Here is a 21,869-nt window from a genome sequence, read left to right on the forward strand (position 1 = left end):
AGTGCCCTTCTTCGGTATTGGGTTGGAATTCCGATTCTTCTCCGAAGATATCCGGCACCGGACTAGTGCCGCGTCTCATCTCGTGCAGTCGAGCCAGACTGTCATACATTTTTTCTTCGATCGAAAGGCCTCGCAGCTGGTTTCTTCGTGCTCCGGGGAGAGGCAGAGGTTACAGACCTCGCGCAAGTCCATGTGTGGGAACTTCGTACCACACTCGGGGCAATTTTTAAATGGAATCAGTTCCATGGATAGCTTGCATGATCGGCGCGGGTAGGCCTCACGCCCCTCGTCGAAGCGTCGATCAAAGTACTGGGATTTTTACGATACACGCCGGAAGAAAAAACGCGATCGAAAACAATACTATTGAGTGGTAAAGATTGCGTGTCGAACTGGTTCAAACGTGATACCAAACCGGAGAGTCGCAATACACATCCGAACCCGATGGCAGAAAAAACAATCTGGAGATGGAGTCGATGCCCATGCGCACCATCGTCCTAAGGAGGAGTCACCTACCTCGTGACTAGAAAGTCTTCTACCAAGACAAAAACAAAGTGTAAACATCCGAGCCCAACACCAGATGGCGATCTATGCACAAGTAGACGATCTACAGCCCATATGCCTTGAGCATAATAATACACTGTTAAGCAAGGAGAGAAAATATTGGCTGCATCTGTTAAAGTGGAATTACATACTATGGAGATCTTCGAGTGATAAGTGTTGTTAATGAGGCCTGTAAAGTAGGCTTAGGTGATCTCCATCCTCCATCACTAAATGATTTAACCTAAGGTCAAGTCTGTAACAATGAAACAGAGAACAATTCACTCTTGCAACAGGTAGACATTGCTGCAGTCTCACCAAGATAAGCAAAACAATAAATAAAGAGCAATACCTTGTAACCTGTAAGACGTACACCTCTTGGCAGTGTTTCAATTTCTGCTAGCGGAATTTTTTCATGATGGATAAATGAAACAAGAGGGGGTTTTTAACAGTGAACCGCATTAACTATACAAGGAAGTGTTAGACAGTGGCTGTCATATCACAATCTGCCATGCTCAGAAAGAAAAGTGGGTTTAGAAAATGAAAGTCTTTCCAGAATATGATGGACTGACAGTAAAGGTGTTGGGGTAGGTGAAAGAGGTAGAGGATATTTCGAGCACCATAGTAAAACAGAAATTTCAGGAACCCTGCAATCGATCTCTGCCATGGACGGTACAAGGAAAGGAATCTGCTTTTCTCATTAGACGAGGCACTTCAGATCTGAGGTATCACCTGAAAGTCTAGTTGCCATTTTTCTTGCATTCCTCAAGGGTCTTTTATATCGCATGAAAGAGTGTAAAAATCATTCACAGACTTCTATGCCTAGGGATAGCAAACCACTTTCTTAAATACGTGTACACTGCTTTTCTGTAGCAAGGATTCAGCAGGAGGTTTTAAATTGTCTGAATCATTTTGTTCTGGATTTCCTACTTGTCAGGAGCTCTACACAATCTGAGGATTTGCACAATTTTCGCTGGAACAGGAGGGGATGCCGGGAGCCATAGAAAAGTGCTCTGAGCTACCTGTGATTTATGCGAAACACCTTCCCCTTTGACATTGCTCATCTGAGCAATTTAGAAAACGCACATGACACAGAGACTAGTGGTAAGAAGGGGACTTAGTTATAGAGATTAGGGAACACAGGAAAAGTTACATTACCAGGATAGCGCCTGTCCTGAGCAAATCACAAGTTGCCTACTTTCACCAACTTGGTTAACAAAAGCTGTAACTATACAAATCACCATCCTAGAAGCAGACATTAAAACCAATTTAAAACCTCTCCACAAAGCAATTTCCCCATACATTGCACTAAACCTAGGGAGGTGCAGTTGCACCATATATGGCACTTTATCAAGGCACAAGCAAACATACTGACACAGCTGACCGGTTTAGGCAGAGGGTCAAATCACCCACATTCCGGATGCCATACACTTTCAAAGCTAAAACCCTAAAAACCTCACTTTTACTCTGGTTGCCAGGAAGGTTGTAATGCCCCTCCACCTCCTCTGAGATGCAACCCCAGGGAAAACCAAACAAACAACTACTCAATATATTGGCCATTGTCTGACCACAGATGGATAACTGTGGGCCAACGGAAAATTCTAGACACCTATTTCTGCAGGAGGCATGTAACTGGGAAATGCATGCAAATGAAAAAAAAAAAATGACGAATGAAAAGAAAATCCTAAATTGCACTGTTATGCACAATCTTGTAGAGAACAACCAAGTATCTGAAGTAAAACTTTTGATCTTCCACATTTTCTGGAATTGCTTTAGCACATCCAAGAGAATAACATTTTAATCACTTAAATGAGCTCTGGTGATTTGGTAAGCACCGGGTGATGAAGGTAGATTTAGAATGCCGTAAGGTAACCCTTTATGCCAGGAAGGCGGTTATGTTAACTGGGCCATGTTTAATGAGTTTTTAAGACTGTAGAATATTAGCAATGGTAGCAATAACCTGTCTGAGAGACAAGAGGATATTTTTATGAAGACTATGCCCATAGATGATCAGACATTGGATTAGGGGTTGGGAAATATTGGGAGGCCAGACTGGTTAGCCTAGGGATCAACACTGGATATCTTGACGGGGAGTTTCAAATAAACACTTTTTGTAGTCTTGTACTTTAGTATCCAATGTTCTGGCTATGACTGATGCCACCATGTCTAAAAAAATGTGATCAATGAATTCTGAGAGTGGGTTTAATTATTTTTTTTACAGGTTTGTTTAATTTTGGAAACTACTACACCAGTCAGTCTTAATTACTCAAAGTTAAACAAAAAAAAAACACTGTCTGGCAAAACATCCACCCAGGAATCACTAACAGTTTGGAGCAGGCTATCCTAACTGTGAGGGTATGCACAACTACCCAACATTAATAGTTGAAGTCTCATTCTTGTGCTGTTTGATGCCCAATCCCGATTACTTACAAAGGTATGAATGCTTCCTTCCAAATGAACCCATCAGGGTTCTGCAATACCTTTTGTCAGTCAGGTAACAAGATACCTGTTACAAACACCAAATAATTGGTGGGATCCAGATACCATGGAATAACTGAAGTTATACAGTTTCTTTGTAAGTGGGTTCAGAAAACTGCCGGTATTAAACCACTAGTTATCATTACCTTGAGAATGAGGAAAACAAGAGGGCCTGATGATCAAACAGAAAGAAGGACCAGAGAAACATGCTTTCTTGGAAGAACAGTGACAAACTCTGTAGCTTTAAATTCCCGATCCTGTACAGATGCTAAATCGGTGGCTGATTTTGCAAGAGAATCTTTAAACGAGGTACAAAAACTACTGGCTTTTCCATGAACAGCAGAACCAATCTATCCTGAAGACCATCTTTGTCCTGTGATTTTATGTTTGCTGTGTTTAAGAATCCGCAAAAGGAAAATTGAGAAAACCAGATTAGAAACCATGCATTCGGTTAAAATCATATTGCCGTCAATCATTTGTGACCACTGATAAAGAAAAATGTCCCTCATGTACAGCAACATTTTGCGGCCATAGATCCCACCTTGTTCTAGACGCCGCCTCCTTCGCTTAAGAGGAAAATGCCCAAGCTTGTCAATGTCAACATTCATCTACAGTAGGAGTTTCTTCTTCACTTCGCAAGGGATATTTCTAACAAATCTCTGTCCTAGCTCAGAAAACACTGTGAAAAACTCCAAGCAAGAAATACAGGTTTTTAATGTACCTAAAATCCACCTATTAATCTGACCCATTATTTGTTTACGTAAAAGGAATATGCTACTTACCAGTATGCATCTGTTCTTGGCATGTAGAGCTGCAGATCTACACACTTTTGCATAGATCGCCATCTGGTGTTGGGCCCGGATGTTTGCAGTTTGTTTTTCCCCTTGGAAAGTCTTTGGAAGTCACGAGGTCGGTGACTCCTCCCTTGGTTCGTATTGCGCATGGGCTTCGGATCCATCCTCAGATTGTTTTTCGCCAACAGGGAAAGATGGAGCGTAGTAATAACAGTGAATAAACCCATGTGTGTTGTATCTAAATAAGATAGACTGGAACAGATACAGGTAGCCGGGGAGGCGGGTGGGCGTGTGTAGATCTGCAGCTCTACATGCCAAGAACAGATGCATACTGGTAAGTAGCATATTCCGATCGAGGCTTATGAGCTGCAGATTACACACTTTTGCATAGACTATATAGCAGTTCCCAACCTTAGCGGCGACCACCGGTATCTGTTGCAGTGGTTTGAAATAGTGTTTAGTACAGCCTGGCCCACACTAGCTTGTTACTTGGTTTGCACATCTACACAGTAATGTTTAGTGAAAGTGTGCGGTGTTGACCATGTAGCTGCCTTGCAGATATCATCTAATGGCATGTTCCCTAGAAAAGCCATAGAAGCCCCTATCTTTCTTGTAGAGTGGGCTTTAGGGGGAACAGATAGCGTGTGTTTTGCTTTGTGGTAGCAAATTTGTATGCATTTTACAATCCACCTAGCTATCCCTGATTTAGAGATGGGGTTGCCTTTATGAGGTGGAGAGAAAGAGACAAACAGTTGCTTTGTCTTTCTGAAAGGTTGTGTTCTCTGGATATAGTAAAGCAAGGCCCTTTTAATATCCAGTGTGTGTAGAGCCCTTTCTGCAACAGTTTGAGGTTGCGAGAAAAAAAAACAGTAATTCTACCGATTGGTTTAGATGAAAGGTTGAGATGGTAGGAATTTTGGGTTGGTACGTAGGACAACCTTGTTCGGGTGCATTTGGAGAAAAGGTTCTTGTATAGTAAGTGCTTGTATTTCACTGACCCTTCTAAGGGAGGTGATGGCTACAAGGAAAGCTGTTTTCCATGTGAGGAATTGCAGTTCGCATTTATGCAAAGGTTCAAAAGGCGGTCCCATTAGCCTTGTGAGCACTATATTTAAGTTCCACACAGGTGAGGGTGGCACTCTGGGGGGAATTATTCGTTTTAGGCCTTCCATGAAGGCTTGAATGGCAGGCACTCTGAAAAGTGATAGGTGCTGTCTGTTTTGTAGGTAAGCGGCAATTGCTGCGAGGTGTAGCCGAATGGATGTATATGCTAGGTTACATTTTTGTAGATGTAGTAAGTAGCATATGATGTGCTGTATGGATGCGTCTAGAGGGTTGATTGTGTTATGGCAATAAACAACAAATCTTTTCCACTTGGCAGCGTAGCAGGCTCTAGTGGTATGGCGTCTAGCTTCTGATAACATTCATACAGTCGGGGGGGAAGGTTAAGGTATCCGAATTCTAGGATCTCAGGAGCCAGATCGCAAGGTTGAGCTGAGCTGGGTCCGGGTGTCTGTTCTCTCCATGGTTCTAGGTTAGGAGGCATGGTGAGAGGTGTAATTTTTGGTGTGGCACTACTGAGAGTTCCAGCGGCGTGCTGTACCACGGTTGTCTGGCCCATGTTGGAGCTACTAGAATGAGTGTGAGGGAGTGCTGTTGTAGCTTTCGCACCACTAATGGAATTAGTGGGAGAGGTGGAAAGGCGTATGCAAATTTGCCTGACCAGTTCATCCATATCGCATTGCTTTTGGACAATGGGTGTGGGTATCTGGCGGCGAAGCTTCGGCATTTTTTGAATTCGTGGGTGGCGAATAGGTCTATCTGTGGATGCCCCTACTTCTGAAAGAACGGGTGAAGAACCTGCGGGTGAAGTTCCCACTCGTGGATCTGTTGCGTCTGTCTGCTGAGCAGATCTGCCATGGTGTTTTAGACTCCTGGGACATGCTGGGCTAGGAGAAAGATTTTGTGTGGAATTGCCCATCTCCATATGCTCTGTGCTAGTTGAGAGAGCTGTGGAGAGTGTGTGCCGCCTTGTTTTTGGATGTAGTACATGGCGGTCATGTTGTCTGTGCGGATAAGGACTGCCTTGCCTAAAATCTGTGTGTGAAAGGATTTTAGGGCTAGAAAGACTGCCAGTAACTCCAGATGATTGATGTGGAGTAACTTTTGTTGCGGCATCCATGTGCCCTGCACTGTGAGGTGTAGTAGATGAGCTCCCCAGCCGGAGAGCGATGCGTCAGGATTATTTGTGGAACCGGGTCCAGGAACGGTCGACCTCTGGAAAGATTTGTGGTTTTCCACCACTGCAGAGAGCGATGGGTGCGACCGTCTACCAACACCAGATCTATCAGTTGCCCCTGGGCCTGGTTCCATTGGCGCGCTAAGCACTCTTGGAGTGGACGCATCTGGAGTCTTGCATGAGGCACTATGAAAATGTAAGAGGCCATCATCCCTATCAGTTGCATAAACACTCTTGCTGGGAGGGAGTGTTGAAGTATGAATTTTTGACGCAAAGCCTGAATGCTTGCAATCCTGGCCAGATTGGGATAGGCTATGGCTTTTGAGGAGTCTATGGTGGCACCGAGGTATTGCTTTATGTGGGATGGTGTTAGCTGGGACTTTTGGTGGTTCACCGTGAAGCCTAGTTGGTGAAGTAGCTGGATTGTAGTGGCGGTGTGGTGTACACATTGGTTGTAGGACGCGGCTTTTATCAGCCAGTCATCCAGATACAGGAAGACGTGAATGTGCTGTCTTCTGAGGTGTGCCGCCACTACCGCTAGGCACTTGGTGAATACCCGTGGTGCTGTTGTGACCCCGAATGGGAGCACCTTTAACTGGTAGTGTTGCCCGTCCACTACGAATCTGAGGTACTTTCTGTGGGCATGGTGTACCGGAATGTGAAAGTATGCCTCTTTCAAGTCCAGTGTGGTGAGAAAGTCGTTCTGGGAGAGGAGCGGAATTACCTGCTGAAGTGTTACCATGTGAAAATGGTCCGAATGTATGCATGTGTTTAGAGGCCGGAGATCTAAGATAGGTCGTAGAGTCTCGTCTCTTTTTGGTATCAGAAAATATAGGGAGTAGACTCCTACATTTTACTGATCGTGGGGGACCTGTTCTATTGAGTGTTTTTGTAGGAGGGAGATTACCTCCTGTTTTAGTAACGTGGAATGTTCTTGTGACATTGGACGTTGCCTGGGTGGAATGTTGGGGGGGGGGGGGCGGGGGGGGGCGGGGAGATGTGAGTTCTAGGCAGTACCCTGAACGAATAATTTGGGTCACCCATTTGTCTGATGTGATGGACTCCCAGACGTGAAGGAAATTTTGTAGTCTGCCCCCGACCGGAGTGGGATGGTCTGGAGGGAGTAGGGGAAAGTCATTGGGTAGGCGGTGTGGCAGAGCGGGTGGTATTTGTTTTGCCTCTGCCTTTATTGTTATTGCCTCTATAACCGCCTCTTTAATAACCTTTTGTGAAGGTGGACTGAGGAGGGGATTTGTAGGACGTGGACGCGCTATCTGAGGAGTAGCCTCTGCCCGTGCCCCGAAAGGAAGAGCGGAGAAAGGAGCGCCTAGGAGGGTGTGTCTGTAGGGCTCCCATAGATTTCGCCATTTCGCCGTATCTGTGTCTTTCTTCATCCTCGAGGGTCTCATCTATCTTTGGACCGACTAAATGTTCTTGATCAAATGGATGGTTTAATATGGAGGCTTGTACCTCAGGTTTAAAGCCTGAAACTCTCAGCCAAGCGTGTCGACGGAGGACACTAGTGTTAATGGCCCTGGAGGCTGTGTCTGCTGCGTCTAAGGCACAGCGTATAGAGGTATTCGTTATGGTCTTACCCTCTTGAATTAATTCATTGGCCCTATTTTTATATTTTTCTGGGAGATGGTGCATTATGGTTTCTAGTTCATAATGCGCTCTGTCGTATCTGGCCAATAGCGCTTGAGTGTTGGCGACACGCCATATATTGGCTGCTTGTGACGCAGTGCGTTTTCCTGACGCGTCCAGGAGCTTTGACTCTTTGTCTGGCGGTGGTGCTTCGCCTGACGCCTGGGAATTTGATCTCTTTCTTGCATTGGATACCACTAGGGAATCCAGTGGCGCTGGCCCTTTGATGTAGGCAGGATCTGTGGGGGCAGCTTTATACTTTCTCTATGCGTGGGTTTAGGACCCTAGCCTTGACTGGGTCTTTAAAAACCTCTGGTGCATGTTTTATTAGCCCTTTGAGCATAGGTAGTATAGCAGTAGACCTATGTGCAGTATCAAAGGTGTCTAGGAGGAAATCTTCCACTACTGGGTCAGTGTGTAGCTCTACCCCGTGATAATGTGCCGCCCTCTGAAGTAGGTGGCGAAAACCTTAGTGAGTCTTCTGGTGGAGATGGCCTGGATGGATAAAGGTCATCTTGTGGGACATCTGGAATGTCTGGATTATTATAATCATCCCAGGGGTCTGGGGATCCTGTAGGGGTGGGGTCTTGTGGCACATCTGCTGGGTCGTACTATGGGTCCCCCTGATCATCATGGTCTGGAGACGGGGTGGGAGAGCGATGAGGCAGGGGTGGAGAAGGTGGAGGGGGCGGAGGTGGAGATGGTGGAGGAGGTGGGTAAGGCACTCTGAAAGGGGAGGTAGCACAGTCCTTACTCTTTGGAGGTGGAGCTGGTTTGTCCAAATGTCTCTTTTTAGAAGACGGTGCCAAATGTCCAGTTTTTTTAATCCTTGGTAAGTGTCTTTTGCAAAGGATCCAGTGTAAAAAGTTCTTGCGACACTGGTTGTTCGGTCGGCGCCGACGTTTTCGGGGCCGATGGCTTTTTAGGCTGGTCTGTGCCGTGCTTTTTTGGAACCTCCGATTTTTTGTTCGGTGCCGAGACAGGCTTCGGCGCGGGAGTGTCGGCGCCGAGGGCCTTATGATGTTTGGTCGGCACCGAGAGGCTGGGTTTGGACACCGAGGGCTTTGGTGCGGAGCTCGGTGTTGAGGTAGAGGCCAATCTCTTCTTCGGTGCCGAAGGGTGTTTTTCGGCACCGCTGGCAGGCTGGCTCGAGCCCGAGCCGTCGGAAGGCTTACTTGGCTTCTTCACCAGGCCCGAAGGTGGGGTGTTCGAAGCTGTGTCTTTGGTCTTGCCTAGGGCTGGAGGCGTGACCGAAGCCTTTTTGGGTGTCGGTGTGGGAGGGGGTATTTTACTCACGACCCTCTGCGCCGGGGTGATGTCCTCTACATCCGAGTCGTCGGCTTCGGAAGCACTGACTAGGTCCTCTTCGGTGTGCTGCTGTCCCGGAGCTTCGACGTCGTCCCCGAAGATGTCGACTGGAACGGAAGTCGAGGAGTGCGCCATTTTTCGTCTGGCCCTTCGATCTCGAATAGTCTTTTTGGATCTAAAAGACTTGCAGGCGGGACAGTCTTGGGCCTCGTTTTAAGGGGAGAGGCAGAGGTTGCACACCTCATGAAGATCGGTGTGGGGGAATTTGGACCCACATCGAGGGCACTTCTTGAACGGAGTTCTTTCCATCAGCCGGGACCGGAGCCTGGATAGGCCCGAAGGCCGCCGTCGATGACTGGAATCGAAGGTGTGTCGAAGAAGAAGGTGATTGAGGAGATCAGTATCTAAACAATTCTGCGGAGAGCGAGGATTCCGCTTCGATCGTCGAACTGGAATGTTCGGAACCGGAGCACGAAGTATTACTTCCGAGCCCGATGGCGGAAAAAAACAATGAGGATGGAGCCGAAGCCCATGTGCAATACGAACCAAGGGAGGAGTCACCGACCTCGTGACTTCCAAAGACTTTCCAAGAGGAAAAACAAACTGTAAACATCCGGGACCAACACCAGATGGCGATCTATGCAAAAGTGTGTAATCTGCAGCTCATATGCCTCGAACATATATATATTTTTTATTAAGGAAACGTAAAATAATACTCCTTTCACATAGGTAGGCAGTAAAACCAAAAGAGGAACCATGGAAAAGATACTCACTGAAAAGACAACAAGAATCAGTATATACGAATAAACTATTGTTGGTACAAGCTAAGAGATGGGGACTGGTTGTGCAGAAGGGCCCTGGCAATTAAGTCTCACAGAAAACTGTAAAAGTGACCACATATTTTCAAAAGCGTTCTCCAATCCCTACGCTGGTCACTTCCAACTATCTGGGAAGAAAAGATAACTGGACGTTATTTTCCAGGCTCCTCGTCGGTCATGACCATGTTAATTTCTCAAGTTAATACTGCTACACGATTGATGTAAGAAGCGGTCCTACTTCTACAACTAGACAAGTAGTGGCCAGTGTATGAGAACACAAAGTTGACATATTGAGTACTCTGCTAGAAACAGGACTAACGCCGGCCAAATTGAGATACATGGTTCTATTGTTCTATTAAATAGAGTTCTTACTATTAGAATCTCTCCATCAAACTTGCCATTTACATTGAATCCTAGTATATTTTTCTTTTAATCCAGGTAAACCTTTCAAGATAAAGGAGAATATGAAGGAAGCTTTTTAATACTATTCCAACCATCAGCCACAGAATTTTCGCAGAACCCTGAAGGGGCCATTGCCAAAAATCTATTGCAAGTACCTCTGCTGCTGTTTTAAGCTACAAATCTGTCTTGAATTTAAGTTTCTATTTACTTGCAACAGTCCATCGCCTGAATGCAGTCCAGAACTCCCCGCTCCCACCTGTGCTAATTAAAAGGGGTTTTCCCGCAAAGCGCATTAACCGGTGCTACACAACGTCTGTTTCATGATGTATCCCAGTTTTTGTTTGCTCTATGGTTATAACCAGATCAGGGTTCCCCCCCCCCCCCCGTCACCCTGACAGAAAGTGGCTCTAACTGCACTACTTGAAGGCTGCCATTTTTATGCATATAAGGATTTATTATTTCAGTTGTGGAATCAGTTCAAATTTACACTCATAGTACCAATCACTAGCATCATCTGATCCTCAAAGTTATTCAACAAGAATACTGTTGAATTCCACACATGTTGGGACTGTGGCTTACAAAGCATTCAGAATGTTTAAGATAATGAGAATTTTTCGTGAAAGCTAATCATGTACTTCCTGATACTAATCTCAGGATGTGCATCACATAGGGAAAAAAAAGTTAATGCAAAAGGGCTTGCATTAGTCTGTGTGCTGCTCAACAATTAGTTTGTAGCAACATAGAAACATTCTCCAATGTTTGTTAGTCTGCAAAGTTTTAATCTGACTTCCCAACTTTAATGGTTAAGGTATATATACTTGGTTTACTTTATGACTAAATGTTATTTGAAGAATTTGTAAAGTGTTTTTAAAATAAAAAACGACACTGAAAGCAATGAGTTTTGTGAAACATCTAGTCTTGGTTCTCATTTTAGTAAGGGGTGTAAGATGTATTGAGGATTGTGCCACATGTTCCAATGATACAAACAAAAATGTAAACATTCCATACAGAATGCCATTTTATTTTTCAAAAAAAGATTATATCATTGAAAAATATTCATCAACATGGAAAATTGTATGACTTGAATAAACCCAAGCGTGGCTACTCGGATGTTAAGTTGGGTAATCATTATCAAATGTATTTAAGAATGTAGAAAGTGGGTTTGTTTTTCACAAGCATCTTAAAAAACAAAAGCCATTTCTGCACCCAGTTTTAACTTGGGTGTTTGAATAGTGCAATTTACAAGTCTTCATACAGTTTATTGAGAAAACATTAATTTAATCTTGCAGTATTATTTACTGAAAGATAATATTATAAAAGTATGGTGTACTATTATGAGCCACAAAGTTAGAAAGTAGACGTGCTGTGATGAAACGTGCAAAAGTAGACAAACCGTAATAAACCCATAAATTTGTATGTGTTTTTTAACCAATGTTTTCAATTCAAAATTGAAAAAGTATTTTTGACGATCAAGTGGTGGGAATAGCCCCAAAACCTATAGGGGCATTAGAGGAGGTGTTTTTACCACACCGAAGCATATTTCCCCAGTAGAATAAAAATGTCTGACCCTGCAAAAGCACTTTAGTGTTTAACTTAAACATGCATGCAAGGTATATTCAAGTATTCAAAATAGTCAAGCTGGTTCGTAAAACGGAAATCAAAGGATTTCACAATGACTACTGTACAGTCACAGAACGAGTTGTGGCCTTCTCTGAATTTCATGGTAGTTTAACATTTACATTAAATGTGAGAAGAAACCTATAGATGTAAATTCCTAGTATATTTGTGAATTGATTCAGAGGGTCTAAAATGCTGTTCTCTTATCCAAGGCAGTCGAGCACATTCTCGAAATAAACCTATTTTGAAAAGTCGACACAGGAAAGTCTGGCAACTACATGAAGGAATGGTAGCTAGAAACAGTTCTAGCTAAATTAAACATTTAAATAATGTCAATAATGTCAAATGAAAAGGAGGCCATCAGTTTGACACATTAAAATTGCATTTGACAATACGGTCTCAATTGCCACAAAACCACATGAAATTAAGTCCAACATTTTAGGAGACCAGCACAATCGGTCCAAATGCAGGTTAATTGCATGCTTTGGAATAACACTTTTGCTAGTTTTTGTGGGTATCAAGAAAAGCATAATGCATGTCTGTTTAAACTGGTCCATTTATACATTCTTTAGTCACAGACTTACTCATTTTTTGCCAGAAATGTTAGCAGAAAATTAAATAATGCAACTAGCAAAGTCAAACATACAATTAAATTTACATTTTATACTTCACTACATGATCAAAATATACACATGCCCACTTGCACACAACTAGATTTACCGCAGTTGTTACTGAAATGACTTTTTATAGTGAGTAATAAAATTCTAGCATGAGACTAATTTACTTTGATTAACTTGTTTAAAGGTGGATGCGGCCACTCCAGCCCAGCAGTATAACTTTTTACAATGAGACTGTTTTCACTGTTTCATATGTATGAATAATTTTAGTTCAAATACCACTTCCTGAGAGGCACCACTGGAGTACTACTAATTAAGGAAGGCTTTGGTGATGTAATATCTCAAGTGCAGAAAAGAGTCTGCTGACGAGACTGAAGTTCAAGCAGTGTCTGCCGGAGGCCCTGGCGATGCAGATCGTCTGACCTGCAACACATCATTTGCACAAATAACCTCTTAAGAAATATTTGTATTTTACACTCCAAATTCAGCTTGCCAATCAGTCAGTTAGCAACACTTAAATATTTTCAGTACTTGGGGAAGCAATAGTAAGAACAAACCTACACCTATGTAAAAACAGCCTTTAGAGCAGTGTTCATTGCTGTATGTAATTGGCATACCCATGATTTCTTTCAAAATGCCTGTTCTTGTATTTGCTATGTCATACTTTAAGGTTTGGAAAATGTGAACTGGTTTAATCCTTTGGAAGGATTAAGTGCTATTTATTTGTCAAACAAAGAATGCTGTTCCTTACTAAATATGGAAGGAAACTTTCATAGATCTGTTTTATCACGGAACATGAATATTTTTTGCTAACGCTCTTGCATAATTACACAAAAACATCAGATTTTCTAAAAGCACAGCAAAACTGTACCCAAAGCAAATATAGCCTTATCTTCTAGCCAGAAATATCAAACAAGAACACAGGCACAATTTGGCAAACAGTAGCCACTTAAGTAATTTCGATGTGGAGGGTGAAACTATATATAACTAGATTTCTGTTTGTGTGAAATCTCATTAAATGAAACAGATACATTTTAAATGAATCATATAAGGAGGCTTTCATTTTAAATTGCCTATAAAACCTGTTCGAGCATACGCTTTCACAAACTAATACAAGGCTACGTTTTTACAAAAACTAAACATGGTTTGACTGCTGAATTGGACCACACTTCTGTATGATTTGAACTTTAAAATGCTATTTTAAATTTAGAGTACTCTTGACTTTTTAATATAAATTTCAGCTGTTGCCTCAAAACTGTGTGGTTTGTGCCTTATACATCTTATGCAGAACTTCAAATTGTATGGAACACAAAAACACCACATCTAGTTGTATTTATTTTAAAATATTTAAATACACAGGTCCAATTAACTACGATTTTATTATTTCTGCCTCAAATGCAAACAGCGTTATCCACGCAGTAGTTCAGAAGACCAGCAATGCAACTTTGCTAATGCAGTGTAACCAGACTGTATAAGAATGGAGTAAAAAAGCAATCAGTATGTACAGCAATATTCTAGACATCAATCCGCGCTCTTTACGTAGACTATTTTTTACCTAAATATGGTCACCACTACTTTTGCTTGTCAAAACAGCATGTTCACATTATCTAATCAGGTTGCTTTACCTGAACAGTAATTCACTGGTAGATACTTCTCTACTTTTCAAAACTGTTAGCTTAGCAGCAGGATGGGAAATGCCCATGATAAGTTGAGTTAAATAATTTGAATGTGATTTAAGAACGAGAGAGAAACTGCGAAGTCCCCCACTCACGTATGAAGGGATTATTGTGTTTTTATATCTGAATCTTTGCTGGACATATCTTTTAATAAACATAAATAGCAGAAACTCTGAGCTGCCAATAGGAAAAACACAAATTAACGTGTGTGTGTGTGTATATATATATATATATATATATATATATACACATACACAATAATGAACTGATTCATGAATAAGATAAATAACATTGTGGAGAACCAAAACGTGGCTTTTTAAAGTAATTGCATACATTTATATGGAACAGCAGACATTTTCCAAAAAGTAACCAGCAGACTCCTAAATAAAGGGTTTAGAATTTCAACATGTAAAATTATCTGCAAGCATTAGTATTAAGGTAGTATTAACAAGTACGACAGTGCTTTAAAGATTTTTCAAGCAGCATTTCTTAAAATTTGGGAAAAACTTAGACTTGAAGTAAAACTGTAAAGCATGTGGTGAAAATCTTACAAACATTAGGAGAAATCATACATTCATTCTAAACAGAAAGAGTATTCTATTTTTACAAATGCAAGGGATCTCTGTCAACCTAACTCCAGGTATGCGATAGAATAAACCTGTGAATTCACAAACAGAAATAATCCCAAACATCAATGTACCCATTTGCACAAATGACATTTAGGCCCCTACGAATTGGAAGATGGCAGAGCAGATGGGTTCCAAAGCATCATAGAAAAATCAGATCAAGCAAGAAAAGACACAACCACTAAACAGTGCACAATACATTAGTCACCAACTTGAGTTCGAGTTTACTGTTGAAAAAATGAATTACAATCGACATGTGCCTCCAGGTACTTTACTTGTATTCCAAGAGTTGACAAATTAGATGTTAGACCGTTGTTACTAGCGTGAGGTGTAAGCATTCTTTTGCAATGGGTCACTAACGAACCATGGTACCTAGTCCAAATAAGGCAATGCTCTAGCAAACAGTTAATGGCTATATTCATCAAATGTGAAGTCTGAAGTGTTATTTGGTATCTTGGGGTATTTCCACCAATGGTTTAGATTGTACATCTTGTAATCTTAATTTCTTTCTAAATGGTTTCATGGTCAGACAACGCACTGGGTTAGGTTTGTTTATTGATGTAGGCAATCACACAAAAACACCCATGGCAAAAGAATGCTAAAAAAAAAAAACAATCTTATCTTTGTCAAATAGTTATTTCTCTAGGTTTATTTCAAATAACAAGCATCAAACAACATTCAACTCATCGTAGGGTGGTGAAAAAAAAGTATTTTACATCATAAAAGACAAAACCACAGTTTTATGGGAATGTCTGCTAGAACAGGGTACAAGAAAATTGGAGGGGGTCAATAATCATTGTGCTTCTGTTTGTTGCATTTTATAAATATTTTTTTTAACATTCTTCCTTTTGCACATGATTGTTTTTGTAGTTTGGTTACTAACAATTACCCAAATGGAAGACAACAAAATGTGCATGTCCTGCAACTTAGAAAATACATTTAAGAAGGAGAGTTAGTCCTAAAACAAAACAGAAAACATATCCAAATAACCCATGGATGGAATATGTATTTACTCGTAGAATACATATGCTCCGGCATACTTTTTGGTGAAATAGAGCAAATGCAAATCTGTGTGCTTCCATCCAAGCTTGGAATCCAGGTGGGTCTCTCCAGTGTGTGCACATGTCTACAAGCACTACAAGCGGATACCATAAAGCTATTAGGCTGGAATCATAGAAAGCCAAGTTGCTCATTCTTCTTCCTCTTGCCCCGACATGGTGATGTTGGCCCGAATTGATGCGGAGGGTGTTTTAATGTCACCACTTGGGAAATGGTCTTCCATTAATGGGAGGAAAAAGGGAATTATAATACAGACAGAATAAACTGATGGGCAAGTTGGCAAGGAGGGAGGGCATTGGTAGTTAGAACATTTGAGAAAATACGTGTTTATACAAGAGCATATTGCCCTCCCTATTCCTGTGACTCACCTAGCTGGACAATTGTAAACCTCGTGTTGATCCAGAAAAGTACCGGCACCGCAGTAACAGACCAGGCTTAGACGACCTCAGTGAATAGTGGGCTGGATACATTAAATCATCAAAAGGCACAGGCTGGGCTACTATTCTTGGTTCCACAGAAACACAAGCTGTACATTCTTGGGTCTATTATCTTTTTCAATGGTGACAAAAAGGAAGTGTGTTCTTTTTTTGCTTGACAAAACAATTGTAGCGATTGTGATCTGCCTAGGAAAATGACGTCAGCATAATAGGCCACACTTTTTTCTTTTCAACTTATTTTTGGCCATGAGAGATAAATTACTTCCTGGAGTAAGCCAAGCAAATGATACAACAAGAAATTAAATCATCTGATAAAGCATTTTAGGGGACCATCAGAAAATAGCTACTTCAATTGTTCTTGATACTGTACACAATACCTTCATATCTTGGATTCAGTATCTGGGTGGATAGAAGGGTCGTTTAGGTGGATAAAACGGAGGACCCCTTGGGAAAGGTGGCCGTGGCCTTTTTAAGCTGTTAAAAGGGTCCCTAGGCCTAAAGTCTTGTCGTGGGTCTCTCATCATAAACCTGTTTTGGACTGCATTGTCTCTACGTGGCGGGCCAAAAAGAGGAGGTGGATATCTGCCATGAGGTGGTCCATGATGCTCCCTTAGGTGGATAGGTGGGCCTATGTTTTCCCGTGCTCTAGGCGGACCATTGTGGTCTCGTTGAGGTACAGTCATATGGTCCCTTGGTAGCCCCATGTTGATGTTGTAGTGTTCTTTTATTGCTCCATGGGGAACAGCTCCATGGGGAACGCATCCATGGGGAACAGCTCCATGGGGAACAGCTCCATGATCCTTAGGAAAAGAAACTCCACTTCGATCCAACATGGGAGCGGGGGAAAACGGAAGGCCGCCGTGTTCTACAGGTGGCGGTGGAGGCGGTGGTGGGTTCGGAAATGGAATTCCTGTATGGTCTGGAAGAGGTGGCAGTGGAGGTGGAACAGGGAAAGGGCATCCACTGTGATCGGGAGGAAGAGGAGGAGGAGGAGCACCATGAGGCACTGGAAGTGGAGTTGATGTTTCTTTTGAAAAGAGATTTGGGTGATCCATTGGTGGCATTAGTGGAATAGGATGATCTCGAGAGAAAAGGCTTCCATGATCCACAGATGGGCCCTGGGGTGGCCCAGGTGGACCAGCTTGTTCTCTAAGAGCATGCAGGTTATTTTCAAAGAGAGTGGGAATAGGTGGTGGCATACGAGGTTCAAAAGCAGGATTGAAATTATTTGTTCTGAAATTATTTACATTATCCTGAAATTGTGAAACATGTTCCTTATATTGGGTATTAAAAATGGCTCCACTGTTACTACCCAGTGGTGGCAGATCACTTGACTGGCCATTATCAAAAGAACCTTCAGTGCCACTCATTTCAAACCAACCTACTCTGCCCCCATCCCTCTCAGGACCTCGGCTTCCTTTACCAATGACTCTGATCGATTCCACAGTTTGTATCGGTTCTCCTGACAATCTATCGGAGGTTTGATAACCTAAGGTTTGAATTGGAGCGCCTTTGTCTTCTGTGCTATCTGGTAAGTCTAAACAAGATGAGGACACTCTTGTCTCTATATGGTAATGCTCTTCCTGTAGCTGCTGCTCTTCATGAGACATTCCAGAGTGGCTAAGAACACCAGCCCCTTCATTGGGGCTGCTTTTAGAAGACTGAGCAAACGGTTTGTCATCTGAAGTTTTACGAGAGGCATTTTTTAGCATGTTCTTAAACTCAATTGTTGAAGTAGCGGAAATGGAAGAGCCTAAAGGGCTCTCAACACTAGATATGGGTGGTAAACTAGAAGTGGCAGCATGTGTATTTGGGGTAGAGAAACTCTGTTTGAGTGGCACTGAATGAGGAGATTCTGGGAACTGTGCTTGGGGCAAAACAGAATTCAAGAGTGATTGTGGAAAGTTGTTATGATTGGAGTCTGGTGGGAAAAATTGGTCTTTATTACTAGCTGTTGGTGTTCCATCTGACCCATCTTCATTGCCTCCTAAACTATAATTCCCATACAATTCAGGAGATGCTGACAATCTAGTACAGCTGTCACCTTGATCAAGGATGGATCTTATAGATGGAGAAAAAACAGACTGTATGCCAAAGTCATGTGACCGATGACTATAACTACTTTGAATCGGCTGAAATTCCTCTGAATCCAAGAGAGTGCTTGATGTTAAAATAGACTTTGGAGGCTGCTTGTCTACATTAAGTGTAGCAGTGGGAGGTGGACCAGAATATTCGTAATCACGAAAATCTTCATCTCCCTGAAAAGATGTATCCGGGTAAAAATTTTCTGGTGGAGAGCCCAATAATGAGGAAGGGAGATCCAGGGTGTCTAAAGATGGTCTGTACGCAGTAGGTGAAGATTCCATTCCGAGACTGAATGATCGGTACGATGCCAATGAATTAGATAGCTCTCGATAGTCTTCATCTCTGATCTGACGTGGTGACCTTGTACTACTAGTAGAAGATCCAGGGCTCATTATCTTTGATAACAATGACATGGTGTCAATGTTGCTTGAAGTTGGCTTGTCCATCATCTCATCTTGGGTTGGAGTGCCACTTCTTTCATCGCGTACTGGTGTTCCATCAACATTGTCCATCGATGTACTTGTTGGACCAGGAAGAAAATCATTAGATTGGCTTTCAGGCACAGCATTACTGGGAGGCAAGTTGCCTAATATTGGGATATTTAAATTTAACCCACTGAAACCAGGATTTCCTTTTAAGAAATTGTGAATTTTCATTTCAAGGCTAGTTGGCGATGAAGACACAGGTTCAGTCTTAGTCAGAGAGAGCTCTGAAGCCTGGCTCGTGGTGTTTTCCACAGAAGAAGGGGGAAGGGTGGTAAATTCAACATTATTACTGGAAGGTTTGAAACCAGAGTTTGGCAGCCCTGGATTATGATCCATAGATGTTTGGCTGACAGAAGTGGAAGAGACTTCAGGAGTAGAAGAACTAGGGGAGACACGAAAGCTTTTTTGTACAAATGGTTGACTATTAGAGGGAGCACTTATATCCTTCATACTGGAGACCGTGTTGTTAGTAGGAGATGAAGTGCTCTGTGATGTAGATAGGTTGGGTAAAACTGGGTTTCCAGGAAGATTTGGAAAGTAGGCCAATCCTGAAAAGAGAAAACTTTCAATTAGACTTCCGAGAGCATAATGGATGAAAATTTTAACTTATCCAAAACAAGTAGTTTACATGGCCTCGAAGCGCCCACTGTTCATGTTCTGCTAGTTATTTAGAGTTAAAAATGGTACAGATAATTGCAAATAAACTCTATAATCGCCAACATTTGATTGCATTGTATTGTAATAAAATATAATCACAGCACATACAAAAAGGGACAATTAATTACCTTTAAGACAGTAAAGTCATTCAGATAAAAATCACAATATACAAATCATACTATTTGTGGAAAGGATGTTAGGCAGAAGATTAATAAACAAATTCTACAAATTTTAACATATCACATATAATATTTGATTAAAAACAATCTGTGGATGCTAGGAGAATGAAGGGTGCCTTATTTAATTACTTCTGTTATTCAGCTTTTGTATATGCTACAGCTATCTGATGGAAGAGGTGGGTAATGCAATACTTTTTATATAGGATGACACACACACACACACACACACACACACACACACACACGCACGCACGCACGCGCCACTTAAACTTTAAAAATGAGTGAGGGATCTAGCTCAAATGCCAACTAATTTTCTAAAGTTTTTTCCCACCAGTGAACTTTACTATGATGCACTTATTTTTCGAATCCTGCAGCCAGGCCTGTGCCAAAACTCGGGTGCCCAATTGGGGTTGGATACTGCACTTGGCCTCCACCCTGCCAGCAGTCAATCTCTGCTCCCTAGGCATTTGGCTAATCAGTGCATGTAGTGTGCTGAGCCTGGCCTGTGGTAAGACACTGCACCATACCTCCTTCCATCAAAGCTAAGCCAGTCTTGTGGATGAAAAAACAAGTAAAAGGAGGGCACACTGGAAAATCAGTTTTGAAAGTTAAGAGCCTTGACAGCTTTGGAGGGTCTCAAACTGAGACCCCATCAAAAATGTCAAAACTAAGATATGGCCCCCACTACAGCATGACAATAGGAGTAGAAGGAAAGAAATGTGTCAAGTCTTTCAAAAAATCTAAGAACAATGAGTGACAAATAGGGAGTTGGTCCTTTGAACCAGCATTTATTTCCTGGTGAATACAGTAGTGCTTTTGCATTCATTATCATTCCTAACTTTTAAGAGTCCGTGACCAAAGTTGTAATACTTTTGACAGAGAAGCTGAGACTCCCTTGCACCCAATTTGTTGTCAATCTAGACACATAAAAAAGGGGCTAAAGGTCAGGGCGCTAGACACTTGCCCCAGTCAGTCTTGTGTGCAACAATTAGAACAAAGGCATGGTGCAATGAGCCGGGAACGTGACCTTCCTACGGTCCCACTAATTGGGAAAACCCAAAGCACATACAACATAATTGGCTCTGCACTCAAATATTGATATGCATTATTATTCGTCCAAATTTTGTATCCAAAAATCGCACATAAAAGTCAACAGTCGAATATAAACCACATCCGTGTACTGCCTCCCAAATAAATCAAGTTAGTCGTCAGATTGATGAAAACATTCTTCCTTTATTCTTTGTTGGAGAATCTGTTTTTCCAGAGACCAGCCTATAATCTCTAGGGCCTCCAGATGAGCACCCCAGTCTAGATTAGAGGCATCAATTACAATCGTGCCCAAACCCGGTGGGCTTGAAAGGACATCCCTGCCACAAGGTTCTCCCATACAACACACCAGAGAAGATCAGCCGCAGTGTCCCAGGGGATCACAATAGGGTTAGACAGATTGATCCTGGAAACACTGCCTGTGGAGGAACCTCTAGCGAGCCTAAAGTTCCAGTGTGCATGCATGATCAGAAGGATGCAAGAAGCTATTCCTTCCAGCAGACTTAACACCCTCAGGACTGAAATCGAGGCGCCTTCACAAAACATCTGATTCATATGCTGAATGTCCCAGATCCTCTGAGCTGAGGGAGGGGGCTTGAGGGGCCGGGGGAGGACGGGGGACGGAGGGGGAACACAACTCAGAGAAATGTTGTGCCCAGTAGTGCTCTTAAAAACAAGAGTGCACTGAGAAGGATATATGCAAGGTTTGGCTAAATGAATTGAGAACAGAAAAAAGAAAAAAAAAGAAAAAAGGTTGAACAAGGCTGATGTCAACTAGTAAGGGTGAACACCATCTCCGAAGACTCAGATTTGAGAGGACGCCCACCAGTGCCATCACTTTTGTAATTGTTAGGGGTGCGGATGTTAGTCCAAAGGAAGGACCACAAATTGCTATTGATTGGAGCCAACCACAAATAGAAGGTATTTACTGAGCAACTGCAGAATAAGTACGTGGAAATAGGTGTCCTATAAGTCTAGGGACACAATCCAGTTTCCTGCTTCCAGCATCGAAAGCTAATCTATGGGCAGAATCTTTAAATTCTCCCTGTGGCATGAAAGGTTCAAGACCTTGAGATCTAGGATTGGACGAAGAATGCCAACCTTCCTGGGACACAGGGAGTACAGAGATTAGCCCAATTTGCTGCTCCAGCACCAACTCCACTT

The 21,869-nt window shown here is 42.4% G+C and overlaps 1 protein-coding gene across 2 annotated transcripts in view; it reads right to left on the reverse strand.

The window, feature by feature from the left end:
* Positions 1–13,771: 13,771 nt before the first annotated feature.
* RPRD2 (regulation of nuclear pre-mRNA domain containing 2) overlaps positions 13,772–21,869 on the reverse strand; it is a 338,434-nt gene continuing 330,336 nt past the window's right edge. For both annotated transcript variants that reach the window (XM_085638713.1, XM_085638714.1), the window contains one exon: positions 13,772–19,370. In XM_085638713.1, coding sequence (XP_085494839.1) covers positions 16,645–19,370 — 2,726 coding nt within the window. In that variant the 3' untranslated portion in view covers positions 13,772–16,644. The remainder of the gene's footprint in view (positions 19,371–21,869) is intronic.

The sequence above is a fragment of the Triturus cristatus genome, chromosome 12 (genome assembly GCF_964204655.1).
Source record: "Triturus cristatus chromosome 12, aTriCri1.1, whole genome shotgun sequence".
NCBI classification, from domain to species: domain Eukaryota; kingdom Metazoa; phylum Chordata; class Amphibia; order Caudata; family Salamandridae; genus Triturus; species Triturus cristatus.